The 13,185-nt window shown below is 54.6% G+C and overlaps 1 protein-coding gene across 2 annotated transcripts in view; it reads right to left on the bottom strand.

Moving 5' to 3' along the window:
• Positions 1-603: 603 nt before the first annotated feature.
• The window catches only part of CORO1C (coronin 1C), an 87,816-nt gene continuing 75,234 nt past the window's right edge, over positions 604-13,185 (bottom strand). For both annotated transcript variants that reach the window (XM_068163343.1, XM_068163345.1), the window contains exons 4-11: positions 12,282-12,411; positions 10,207-10,388; positions 7,358-7,477; positions 6,057-6,161; positions 3,713-3,858; positions 3,305-3,362; positions 2,359-2,604; positions 604-1,001 (exon numbers count right to left, since the gene is read on the bottom strand). In XM_068163343.1, coding sequence (XP_068019444.1) covers positions 882-1,001; positions 2,359-2,604; positions 3,305-3,362; positions 3,713-3,858; positions 6,057-6,161; positions 7,358-7,477; positions 10,207-10,388; positions 12,282-12,411 — 1,107 coding nt within the window. In that variant the 3' untranslated portion in view covers positions 604-881. The remainder of the gene's footprint in view (positions 1,002-2,358; positions 2,605-3,304; positions 3,363-3,712; positions 3,859-6,056; positions 6,162-7,357; positions 7,478-10,206; positions 10,389-12,281; positions 12,412-13,185) is intronic.

Raw genomic sequence — 13,185 nt, 5'->3', positions numbered from 1 at the left:
CCTTATTTTATCCTTTTTTCTTTTTTTTCTATGCCTTCTTTCCTTTCTTTTTTATTCCTTTTTCTTTTTTATTCTTCCTTTTTTTATCCTTTCTTTTTTATTCCTTCTTTTTTTTCCTTTTTTATTCCTTTTTTTTCTTCCTTCTTTTCTTTCTTTTTTATTCCTTTTTTCCCCTTTCTTTTTTATTTTTTCCTTTCTTTTTTATTCCTTCTTTTTTTTTTCCTTTTCTATTCCTTTTTTTTTTTTATTCATTTTTTTCCTTTCTTTTTTATTCCTTTTTTTTCCCCTTTCTTTTTTATTCTTTTTCCTTTCTTTCTTTCTTTCTTTTTATTCTTCCTTTTTTAGCCTTTTTTCTTTCTTTCTTTCTTTTTTATTCTTTTCTCTTTTTTTTTTTTTTGGCAACTTTAAACCCAACAAAACCAAAGGGATGGCTAAGAACAACTTGGTATTGGTCCCTAAATCTAGGCATAAAAAATAACCCCAAAACCCTTCCATTTGGGCACAACAACACTGAAGAGTCAGAATGGGTTTGTGCTGAAGAATTTGTAACATCTGGAGGGAGGGGGGAGAGGAGGGAATAATAATAATAATAATAACAAAGACTGTAAAAGTAGCACTGAATTCTTTTGGACTTGTTTGCCACAGTCACATAAAACTCATGAAAAACATCAGGAGGAAAACAAAACCCAAACCAAACCCCCCTCCCCCAAACCCAATAAAAAATAACCCTTTCACTAAAAAGCTTGGCTTTTAATCATCAGCTCTCGTTGAGGTGAATTTAGGAGAAGAGGAAAGCTCGTACTGGAATGCTGCAGGCTGCTGCTTGCCGAACTGGGGGGAACTGGAATGTGCCTGGGCCGGCGGCAGGGGGCGCGCCCCGCTCAGTCCGCGAATTTGGCCATCTGCTGCTCCAGCTTGGAAATGCGCTCGTCCTGGCTGGTGATCGTGTCCTTGATGCACTTCAGCTCTTTCAAAATCTCGTCCAATTTGGCTTCGTTTTGCTGGAGGAGAGGAGAGGAGAGGGAGCAGGGGAGACGAGGAGAGCGAGAGGAGGGGAGACGAGGGGAGAGAGAGGAGAGGAGGGGAGACGAGGGGAGAGAGAGGAGGGGAGACGAGGGGAGAGGAAGGCAAGGGGGAGAGGAAGGCAAGGGGGAGAGGAGGGCAAGGGGGAGAGGAGGGCAAGGGGGAGAGGAGGGCAAGGGGGAGAGGAGGGGCAAGGGGCAGAGGAGGGGCAAGGGGTGTTGGTTAGAGCAGGTGGGGTATGTGCTGCAGACAGGAGGTCCCAAAGCAAGAGCCTCCTCCACCAGGGTTCCTGTGAGCCGTAAGCGTGCCAGGGGAGCACATCCTGCCCACCTCCCAGGGACACTGCAGCAGCTGTGGTGCTCAGGGCATGGACCACAGCTGGAAAGCTGCCCAGCAAAAAAGTACCTAAGGGGCCTGGTTGACAGCTGGCTGAAGATGAGCCAGTGTAGGCCAAGGTGGCCAACAGCAGCCTGGCTTGGATCAGCAATGGAATGGCCAGCAGGACCAGGGCAGGGATTGTCCTACTGTCTTGGGCACTGGTGAGGCCACACCTTGAGGACTGGGTTCAGTTTTGGGCCCTTCACTCCAAGAAGGACATTGAGGTGCTGGGGCAGGTCCAGAGAAGGGAAATGAAGCTGGTGAAGGGTCTGGAGAACAGGGCTGGTGAGGGTCAGCTGCGGGAACTGGGGTTGTTCAGCATGAGGGAGAGGAGGCTGAGAGAAGACCTCATTGCTTCCTACAGCTCCCTGAGAGGAGGCTGGAGCCAGGTGGGGCTTGGTCTCTTCTCAAATGCAGTGACAGTGCAAGAGGAAATGGCCTCAAGTTGTCCTAGGGGAGGCTTAGGTTGGACATGAGGAACAATTTCTTCCCCTTGGGTGTTGTCAAGGCCTGTCCCTGGCTGCCCAGGGCAGTGGTGGAGACCCCATCCCTGGAGGGGTTCCAAAGCCATGGAGCTGTGGTGCTGAGGGCCATGGTTTAGTGGTGACCTGGCAGTGCAGGAACTGCCCAGGCTGAGCTTCATTTGTCCTGCTGTCTGTGCTGGGTTTTACACACACAAAGAGCTGCACAGCAGCTCTGCCAGACAGCTAGGGGTCTGGACCACCAAGCCAAGCTTCCCTTTGTGTCACAATTCCCAGCAGCTCTACAGCTGCAGAAACCCTGCCTGCAACACCACTACTCCTGTACCACCTCAACTCCAGGTGACCCACTGGCACCCAGCCCCAGGGCACTCAAATCACACCTGCCTGAGCTTTGTGCTGAGCCCTCCTGCAGGGCAGCACCCTGGTAACCACACCTCAGGCCACCAGCCCCCAAAAGCTTGTGGATTTTACTCACAGGGTTTGAGGCATCAGCTGCTTTCTTTGGAGCATTTATGAGATCACTCTTCTTGTTTGCAGCAGGCTTGTTGTCCAGTATGTTCTTCTTGACCACCTTGAGATCCCTGTTCTTGCCTGGAATGTACCCATGCTTCAAGGAGATGAGGAGGGGGTCGGCATTCTTCCCCTCAAACCACTCCTCTGCCTCCAGAGCTGCTTCTGGGCCAGCTGTGTCAGGGTACAGATCATCCTGGAAGAGGTCCGACTGCAAGCCAGAAGAGATGAGCAGGTCAAGGCCTTTGGGGCTGGGAGGCATGGGATGGTTTCAAAGCACACAAGCATCCTGGCTGGGATCAGAAATGCTGTGTCCAGCAGGAGCAGGGAGCTGATTGCCCCCTGGTACTCAGCTCTGGGGAGGCTTCACCTCCAGTATGGTGTCCAGTTTTGGGCACCTCAACACAAGAGAGATGTGGAGGTGCTGGAGCCAGGGCAGAGGAGGGCAAGGAAGCTGGGGAAGGGCCTGGAGAATAAACCTCATGAGGAGTGACTGAAGGAGCTGGGGATGGTTAGTTTGGAGAAGAGGAGGCTGAGGAAGAGACCTCCTTGCTCTCTACAACTACCTGAAAGGACACTGTAGAGAGGTTGGTGCTGGTCACTTCTCACAGCTAATCAGTGATAGAACAAGAGGCAATGGCCTCAAGCTGCCCCTGGGCAGGTTTAGACTGGACAGTAGGAAACACTTTCCCCAGCAAGAGTGGTCAGGCACTGGAATGTGCTGCCCAGGGGGGTGGTGGAGTCACCAAGCCTGGAGGTGTTGAAAGGTGGTTTGGATGTGCTTAAAGGTGGCTTGGGGCTATGGTTTAGGGGTGAACTTTGCAGAGCAGGGTTCTGGGCTGGACTTGGTGACCCTGAGGGGCTGTTCCAACCTGATAGGTTGTGTGGCTGTGTGGCTGTGAGGTGCTCACCTTCCGGGGAACCGTCATGATGATGGGCTCGCACTTCCGCTCGTGCAGCTTGAAGAACCTTCCAGAGAGAGAGAGCAGGGTCAGGACCTGAGGACAGCCAGCATGGAGCACAGGAGGCCTCCAGGCTGCTGCTCTACAGGGAGGCACAGGCAATGGGAAATTTCCTGCAGCAGGAAGAGTGTGGCCAGCAGGAGCAGGGAGGTCATCCTGCCCTGTGCTCAGCACTGCTCAGGCCACACCTTGAGTCCTGTGTCCAGTTCTGGGCTCCTCAGTTTAGGAAAGATGTTGAGCTGCTGGAAGGTGTCCAGAGAAGGGCAACAAGGCTGGGGAGGGGTCTGGAGCACAGCCCTGTGAGGAGAGGCTGAGGGAGCTTGCTAAGGGGGCAGGAGGCAGGCCTGGGCAGCTTACCTGGCAATCTCACACTTGTTGACGTCGAGGCCCCGCTTGGGCATGAAGCCCATGCCCCGCTGCGGCTCCTTGCTGCTGAAGGTGTTGAGGTAGTGAACGTAGGGGGACTCGTCCGTGATCTCGAAGTAGCGAATGCTGCTGTCGCCCTGCAAGACAGGCCAGCAGGCACCACCTCCACAGCCTGCTCCTGGCCAGCCACTGCTCCCACCCAGCTGCTCCTCCTGCCAGGAGCAGCCCCCCAGGGCCGTGCGTGGTCTCCTCGATTCACAGAGTGCTTTGGGTCGGAAGGGACCTTAGAGACCATCCAGTGCCGCCCCCCCTGCCCTGGGCAGGGACACCTCCTGCTAGCCCAGGCTGCTCAAGGCCCCAGCTCACAGCTAGGTTTCCAGGCTAAAACCTCCACTGCTGCCCAGTCTCACCTCTGCAGTATCAGCTGAGCACCCCTGAAGAAGATCCCTGCTGCAAGCCCCCCCTACAGCAGCTGAACACTTGCTCAGCAATAAACACTCAAAATGCTCTCAGAACAGAAAAGGAAAGGAAAAGGGAGGGAGGGAGGGAGGAAGGAAGGGAAGGAGGGAGGGAGGAAGGAAGGGAAGGAGGGAGGGAGGAAGGAAGGGAAGGAGGGAGGGAGGAAGGAAGGGAAGGAGGAAGAGAAGAGAAGAGAGAAGAGAAGAGAAGAGAAGAGAAGAGAAGAGAAGAGAAGAGAAGAGAAGAGAAGAGAAGAGAAGAGAAGAGAAGAGAAGAGAAGAGAAGAGAAGAGAAGAGAAGAGAAGAGAAGAGAAGAGAAGAGAAGAGAAGAGAAGAGAAGAGAAGAGAAGAGAAGAGAAGAGAAGAGAAGAGAGAAGAGAAGAGACCTTTGAGATCACCCAGTCCAACCTATCACCCAACACCATCTGATCAACTCAACCATGGCACCAAGCACCCCATCCAGGCTCTTCCTAAACACCTCCAGTGAAAATGCTGTGGTGCAGTGACCTGAGCTCCTGCTGCAAGCCTGGAGCTGTCACCTTCCACATCTCCTCATGTGGAAAAGCTAAACTCCTGGTCCCAGCCTGGCAGAAAGGCTTTACACCAGTTTCTCCTTGGTTCCAGTCATTTCTACTACACCAGCACCTCTGAAGCAGCAGATCTAAAGCAAGTATCACCTAGAAAGGCTGGACTAGATGATCCTTGGGGTCCCTTCCAACCTGGTATTTGGGGAGGGAGTTTTGAGGCTGTCAGGGAATGATAGGACTGGGGGGGATGGAACAAAACTAGAAATGGGGAGATTCAGACTGGATGTCAGGAAGAAGTTCTTCCCCAGGAGGGTGGTGAGAGACTGGCACAGGCTGCTCAGGGGGGTGGTGGAGGACTCATCCCTGGAGGTTTTGCAGCCAGGCTGGATGTAGCTGTGAGCAACCTGCTGTAGTGTGAGGTGTCCCTGCCCAGGGCAGAGGGTTGGAACTGGCTGAGCCTTGAGGGCTCTTCCAACCCTGACAATTCTATGATTCTGTGTTTCTCATTAGGTGCTTACAGAGATGGGATTCCTGAACCCAACTGCATGGATCCTCCTTTGCACTCACATCTTGTCTTTGGCTCCTGTTTGCAGGAAGGCCAAAGCTGTGCCATCTGAAGTGAGGACTTCAGAGCACTTAATGCCTACAAGTTGCCTTCAGCAGGGGGCAGTGGCTGCAGTTTTCCAGTGTTGAACCCACAGGATGACAGTGAGTGCTGCTACCTGCTCCTTCCTCCCACACTAATGTACAATCACAAAGTGCTTTGGGTTGAAAGGATCTTAGAAACCATCTGCTCCCAACCCCCCTGCCATGGGTAGGGACACCTCCTGCTAGACCAGATTGCTCAAGGCCCCATCCAACCTGGCCTTGAGCATTTCCAGGCTTGGTGCCTCCACAACTGCTTTGGGCAACCTGTTCTGGTGTCTCACCACCCTCATGGGGAAGAATTCTTTCCTAATGCCTCATCTCAATCAAGCTTCTTCCAGTTTGAAACCATCTTCCCTCATCCTGTCACTTCATGGCTTGCAAAAGGGCCCTCTCCAATCCTTCCAAGTCAACACCCACAAGGTGTTTTGGTGATGGTATCTCACTTTTTGCATTAAGAGCAGCTTCACCCAAGTAAAACCACCTCAGAGAAAGCTCCAGTTCAGAGACCAGACACTCACAAGCTCTCTGCATGGTCCTGCAGCAAGGACCAAACCCATTTCAGAGCAGCCTGAATGGTCTGCAGCTCTGCAGGGCTAACTTTTTGGTTCCACCCTTCTCCACCAAGGCCCTTGGGGAGCAATTTCACTCAGCAGCAGCGTCCCCCTAAACACACCCAGCGGTTCCCACAGCTTCTTCTTTACCTTGCCACACAAGTAAATGATGTTGGTGTCTGGATCATAGAAGGGCAGCAGGACCCCGTTGCTGGTGTCCATCTCATGAAGGGCTATGGGCTCCTCCATGTTTTTCTGGAAAGAAAAATGATGGTGATGAAGAATGGGAAAGCTCATCCAGGACCTCAGCTACCCTCAGCTCTTCCTAGCCAGCGAACATGCAGAGGTGGCTCCAACCCCTGGAGGGCCTGTGTGTGTCCCAACCACTAAAGCTGTCAATGGTCACAAGCTTCTCCTGCCCTGAGGACATTTTGAGCACAGGAATGCAGGAAAAACAAGACCCAGGAAAATTCAGTCAGGGGAAACAGGTGACAGTCATGCCAGCAAGGGTCTGGTGCCCGTGGGATGGGATTGTCGCTGGAGTGCTCTGCACAGCCAGTGCTGTGCACACCCTGCTGGGGGGCAGGGCACAGCCAGTGCTGGGCACACCCTGCTGGGGGGGAAGGGCACAGACAGTGCTGTGCACACCCTGCTGGGGGGAAGGGCATAGCCAGTGCTGTGCACACCCTGTGCTGTGCACACCCTGCTGGTGTGAAGAGCATAGCCAGTGGCCTTGTGTCCAGCTGACCAATGCACACCCTGCTGGGGGGGAAGGGCACAGCCAGTGCTGTGCACACCCTGTGCTGTGCACACCCTGCTGGGGGGAAGGGCACAGCCAGTGGCCTTGTGTCCAGCTGACCAATGCACACCCTGCTGGGGGGGAAGGGCACAGCCAGTGGCCTTGTGTCCAGCTGACCAATGCACACCCTGCTGGGGGGGAAGGGCACAGCCAGTGGCCTTGTGTCCAGCTGACCAATGCACACCCTGCTGGTGTGAAGGGCACACCCAGTGACATTCACACAACCCTTCTGGGTACATTCCAGACACTTCAAATGTGCAGCTCCCATCTTCAAGGCTCCTCTTGGTGAGGCAGGAATTGACAGGAGAACTTTACTGAGTGAACACCCAGCCTAAAGAACAGCAATACCTTCAGGAAGCCCAGAGAAGTTGTGGAGTCTCCTCCTCTGGAGGGCTTCCAAACCCAGCTGGACACTGTGATCCTGGGCAGGCTGCTGTGGGTGACCCTGCCTGAGCAGTGGGGCTGGACTGGAAGCTCTCCAGCGGTCACTTCCCATCCTGCCATGCTGGGAATCCGGCACGGGAAGCCTGTGCAGGTGCAGGCAGTAGGTGGGAGAGGGACTACAATCCTGACTTCAGCAGGTGACTGCAGGTCTGGGCTAGGAAGTGAGGGGACACTGCAAGAGGCAGGCAGCACAGGGACAGGAACCTACTGGATTCCAGAGGGCGAGCTGCCGCTCGCTCATGCGGCTGAAGCCGGTGGTGAAGATGTTGCCATCGGCAAGGAAAATGGCTCGCATGGGCCGGGCTCCCTCGTGGGCTTTGTCTTTCTCCTGGAAGAGATGGAGAGGTTAGCAGCAGGGAAAGCTTTGGCTTGGAAGGAACCTTCAAGATCATCTAGTTCCATCCCCCCTGGCCATAGCAGGGACACCTTCACTAGCTCAAGTTGCTCAAGGGCTCATCCAGCCTGGCCTTGAACACCTCCAGGCATCCACAGCCTCCCTGGGCAACCTGTTCCAGTGCTTCCCTGGGCAACCTGTTCCACTGCCTCCCTGGGCAACCTGTTCCACTGCCTCTCTGGCCAACCTGTTCCACTGCCTCCCTGGGCAACCTGTTCCAGTGCCTCTCTGAACAACCTGTTCCAGTGTCTCCCTGGGCAACCTGTTCCAGTGTCTCCCTGGGCAACCTGTTCCACTGCCTCCCTGGGCAACCTGTTCCACTGCCTCTCTGGCCAACCTGTTCCACTGCCTCCCTGGGCAACCTGTTCCAGTGTCTCCCTGGGCAACCTGTTCCACTGCCTCCCTGGGCAACCTGTTCCACTGCCTCCCTTGGCAACCTGTTCCACTGCCTCCCTGGGCAACCTGTTCCACTGCCTCTCTGGGCAACCTGTTCCACTGCCACCCTGGGCAACCTGTTCCAGTGTCTCCCTGGCCAACCTGTTCCAGTGTCTCCCTGGCCAACCTGTTCCAGTGTCTCCCTGGCCAACCTGTTCCAGTGCCTCCCCAGCCTCTCTGGAAAGAAGTCTACCCAGTCTCCAGTTTAGTTAGCTTCTAGTGAGGAACAGGAAGCCCAGCTGGAGGTGGCTTCTCAGCTTCTCATCTGGCTGTAGGATGTGCTGCTGCTCCATGTAGGTTGCCTTCTCCCTGCAGCAACATCCAACTACCTTTGCTGAGTGCTTGAGGGAAGAAACCAATTCCTAAAGCCCCAAAACCCAAAGTGGTCACTCCTGGCTCCTTTCAGCTTCCAGGCTGAAGGAAGACTCCTCTGCAAGCTACAACACACAGGCAGGCTGCTGAGCTTCTGCTCTGCTTCCAGAACTTTGCTTGGTGTAATTACACCAAAGGATTAGAGGTGGAATTACAACTCCTGCAGGTTTTAAACCTGAGCCCTAAAATCCGAGTTCAAACACTAATCCCAGCAAAGCCAGACAAATCCTTCCACTGCTGCTGGCCCTCCTCAAATTGCTTCCTCCCTTTGAGCAAAACCACAGACTGGGAGATGGGACACACCAAGCAGGGAAGTCCATGGTTTATTTTGGCCTCTCTTTTAAACTGGGATGGAGTGTACCATCAGCAGCTTTGCAGGTGGACACCAAGCTGCCTGGTGCTGTTGATACACCAGAGGCACAGGATGGCATCCAGAGGAACCTGGACAAGCTGGAGAGGTGGTGCCCAGGGGAACCTCATGAGGCTTCAAAAAGAGCAAGTGCAGGGCTCTGTACCTGGGCTGGAACAATCCTCACTATCAACACAGGCTGGGGGATGAGGTGATAGAAAGCAGCCCTGTGGGAAAGGACTTGGGGGTGCTGGTGGATGAGAAGCTGGATAGGAGCAGGCAAGCTTGCAGCACAGAAGGCAAATCACATCCTGAGCTGCATCAAAAGATGTGCTGCCTGCAGATCCAGAGAGGTGATTCTGCCACTTTGCTCTGCTCTGGTGAGACTTCACCTGGAGCACTGTGTACAGGTCTGGAGCCCTCAATACAGGGAGGACATGGACCTGAGGGAGAGGGTCCAGAGGAGGGCCATGAAAATGCTCAGGGGGTTGCAGCACCTCTGCTATGAGGACAGGCTGAGAGAGCTGGGGGTGTTCAGCCTGGAGAAGAGGAGCCCCCAGGGGGACCTCAGAGCTGCCTGCCAGGACCTGAAGGGGGCTACATGAAGGATGGAGATAGACTGTTTACAAAGGCCTGCAGGGCCAGGACGAGGGGCAGTGGCCTCAAACTACAGAAGAGCAGATTTAGATGGGTATTAGGAACAGGTTCTTCACTATGAGGGTGGTGGAACACTGGAACAGGTTGCCCAGGGAGGTGGCTGGGGCTTCATCTCAAAGTGGGGCTCAACAGGGCTGTGGGTAGCCTGATCTAGCTGAGGATGTCCCTGCTGACTGCAGAGGGGGCTGGACTGGATGACCTTTGGAGGTCCCTTCCAACCCAGGCCATTCTATGATTCTGTGAATCCTCTCTATGCTCCTGCTACTTCTCTGCTGGAGTGAAAGCCAGCTGCTCCTGTGACCATCACTGTATTGTGTGCATCATTGTACTGTGTCCAGTTCTGGGCTCCTCAACTTAAGGAGGACATTAAGACACTTGAACATGTCCAGAGAAGAGCAATGAGGCTGGGGAGGGGTCTGGAGCACAGCCCTGTGAGGAGAGGCTGAGGGAGCTGGGGCTGTTGAGCCTGGAGAAGAGGAGGCTCAGGGGAGACCTTCTTGCTGTCTACAACTCCCTGAAGGGAGGTTGTAGCCAGGTGGGGGTTGGTCTCTTCTCCCAGGCAACCAGCACCAGAACAGGAGGACACACTCTCAAGCTGTGCCAGGGAAAGTTTGAGTGGGAGGTGAGGAGAAAGTTCTTCCCAGAGAGAGTTGTTAGCCATTGGAATGTGCTGCCCAGGGAGGTGGTGGAGTCCCTGTCCCTGGAGGCATTCACAAAAGGATTGGATGTGGCACTTGGAGTCATGGTTTAGTTGTCAGGAGGTGTGAGGTATTGGGTAACAGGTTGGGCTTGATGATCTGTGAGGCCTTTCCCAAGCTGGCTGGCTGAGTCTCTGCTGAGGGCAACTTACAGCCACGATCTCCTGCTTGCGGGGGTCGATGACTCGGACCTTCTTGTCTTTGGAGGCGGTGCAGATCAGGCTGCCGTTGCGGTTCCAGCTCACGTTGTAGATCATGTCCACGTGCATGTCATCCAGGTTGATCAGGGCTTCCCCTGTGCCCACATTCCAGATGATGATTGCATTGTCACAGCCTGCAAGACAGAACAGCAGCTGAAGTCACAACACTGTGGCGGACAGCAAAGCAGTCCCAGAACGAGGAATGGAAGCTGCTGCAGCTCCAGAGCCTCAGGTGGTGACTCTCAAACACATGGGGCCAGGTCCCTTCAACAGCACTCAGCACTGGTTAGGCCACACCTTGAGTCCTGTGTCCAGTTCTGGGCTCCTCAGTTTAAGAAGGACATTAAGACTCTTGAAGACTCAGAGAAGGGCAATGAGGCTGGGGAGAGGCCTTGAGCACAGCCCTGTGAGGAGAGGCTGAGGGAGCTGGGGTTGCTTAGCCTGGAGAAGAAGAGGCTCAGGGGAGACCTTCTTGCCCTCTACAACTCCCTGAATGGAGGCTGTAGCCAGGTGGGGGTTGGTCTCTTCTCCCAGGCAAGCAGCACCATAACAAGAGGACAGAGTCTCAAGCTGTGCCAGGGGAAGTTTAGGCTGGAGGTGAGGAGAAAGTTCTTCCCAGCAAGAGAGATTGGCCACTGGAATGTGCTGCCCAGGGAGGTGGTGGAGTCCCCATCCCTGGAGGAGTTAAAAAAGGACTGGATGTGGCACTTGGTGCCATGGTTTAGTAGTCATGAGGTGTTGGGTGACAGGTTGGCCTTGGTGATCTCTGAGGTCTTTTCCAGCCTTATTGATTCTATGATTCTAACATCTTTATCAGTGATCTGGATGAGGGAACTGAGTGCACCCTGAGCTAAGTTTGCAGATGACACTACATTAGGTGGCAGTGTTGACCTGCTGGAGGGTAGGAAGGCTCTGCAAAGGGATCTGGCTGGGCTGGATGGATAGGCTGAGGTCAGTGGGATGAGCTTCAACAAGGCCAAGAGCTGGGTCCTGCACTTGGGTCACAACTAGGTCATGAAGGCTTCAGGCTTGGGGCAGAATGGCCAGAAACTGCCCAGCAGAAAAGGACCTGGGGGTGCTGGCTAACAGCAGCTGAAGATGAGCCAGGGTGTGCCCAGGTGTCCAAGAAGGCCACCAGCATCCTGTCCTGGATCAGCAATAGTGTGGCCAGCAGGAGATGGGAACTGATCATGTCCCTGTACTGGGCACTGGTGAGGCCACAACTTGACTACTGGGTTCAGTTTTGAGCCCCTCCACTGCAAGAAGGGCACTGAGGGGCTGGGGCAGGTCTGGAGAAGGGCAACAAAGCTGGTGCAGGGTCTGGAGAAACAGGGCTGGTGAGGAGCAGCTGGGGGTTTTCAGCCTGGAGAAGAGGAGGCTGATGGAGACCTTCTGGCTCTCTACAGCTCCCTGAAAGGAGGTGGGAGCTAGGTGGGAGTCAGTCTGTTTCCCCAAGGAACAAGAGGCAGGATGAGAGGAGATGGCCTCAAGTTGCCCCAGGGGTGGTTTAGATGGGACATGAGGAACGATTTCTCTCTAAAACTCCCTGAAAAGCCTGTGCTAATGGATAATGACTCCTGAAAAGCCTGTGCTAATGGATAATGACTCCTGAAAAGCCTGTGCCAATGGATAATGTAATGATGAGGAGCCAGATTCTGGGATACCTGGCAGGGAGCAGTGAAAAGGAGAAATAGTTTGGCCTTCTGCAGAGGTGCATGAAAAGGGGCATGAGCAGAGTGCAGGAGGAAATAGCTATCCCAGATGAAAGCTGCAGATCCAATCAAGCATGGGACAATTTCAACCCTGGAATTCATTCCTCCAGACAACCTCCTGACCTTCGTCCCTGGAGATAAGGAAAGGCCGAGAGAAGGAAGGGGCTGCGAGCCACGCATCCTGGTGGTCCTAGCTCTTAGCCTGGTGATTCACCAGCCTGAAGCTGGGAAAGGAGAGAAGGACAAGGAGTCAAGGAGCTCTCCTGCTGGTGTGCAAGCAGCTAGAGGCAGTGAGGGGCTCGTGGGGGCACAGACCTGCGCTGAGCAGCACGTTGCGAGCCGTCGGGTGCCAGGCCACAATGCCAACCCGCTTGGAATGACCCTCCAGCACCACCACCGGCTCCGTCAGAGACAGGGTCAGGCCGTTCTCGGGGATCTGCCACACCTGCAAAGGGCAAAGCAGAGATGGTTAGCCCAGGGCTGGCCCCCCCTGAGCAGTGGGGTACTCATCTGCTTCCTAAAATAGAACTGGGTGGGTTGGAAAAGCACTCAAAGGTCATCAAGTCCAAGCAGCAACCCATCGAGGAGAGGAGAGGGAGAGGAGAGGGAGGGGAGAGGGAGGGGAGAGGGAGGGGAGAGGGAGGGGAGAGGGAGGGGAGAGGGAGGGGAGAGGGAGGGGAGAGGGAGGGGAGAGGGAGGGGAGAGGGAGGGGAGAGGGAGAGGAGAGGGAGGGGAGAGGGAGGGGAGAGGGAGGGGAGAGGGAGGGGAGAGGGAGGGGAGAGGGAGGGGAGAGGGAGGGGAGAGGGAGGGGAGAGGGAGGGGAGAGGGAGGGGAGAGGGAGGGGAGAGGGAGGGGAGAGGGAGGGGAGAGGACCAGACCAGGTTGGAAAAGACCTTTGAGATCATCCAGTCCAACCTCTCACCCAACACCATCCTAACAACTCAACCATGGCACCAAGCACCCCATCCAGGCTCTTCCTAAACACCTCCAGTGATGGTGACTCCACTCTGCTCCTTTCCCTCACACTTCAAATTGATTTGTAGAACCTCAGGGCTGTGCTTTGCAGAATCAGACAGTGGCCTGGCTGACCTTAAGGCCTTCAAGTCCAGCCATAACCTAACATCTTCCTGTACACAGCTGTTAGGCCATGTCCCTAAGCTCCTCATCCAAACATCTTTTAAACAGCTCCAGGGATGGGGACTCCACCACCTCCCTGGGC

This window comes from Melanerpes formicivorus, unplaced genomic scaffold (genome assembly GCF_026170545.1).
Source record: "Melanerpes formicivorus ecotype bairdi unplaced genomic scaffold, bMelFor1.0.p_v2 SCAF_72, whole genome shotgun sequence".
In the NCBI taxonomy this organism is placed as follows: domain Eukaryota; kingdom Metazoa; phylum Chordata; class Aves; order Piciformes; family Picidae; genus Melanerpes; species Melanerpes formicivorus.
The sequence above is the reverse complement of the archived record's forward strand: the minus strand, read 5'-3'. Positions and strand labels throughout refer to the sequence as shown.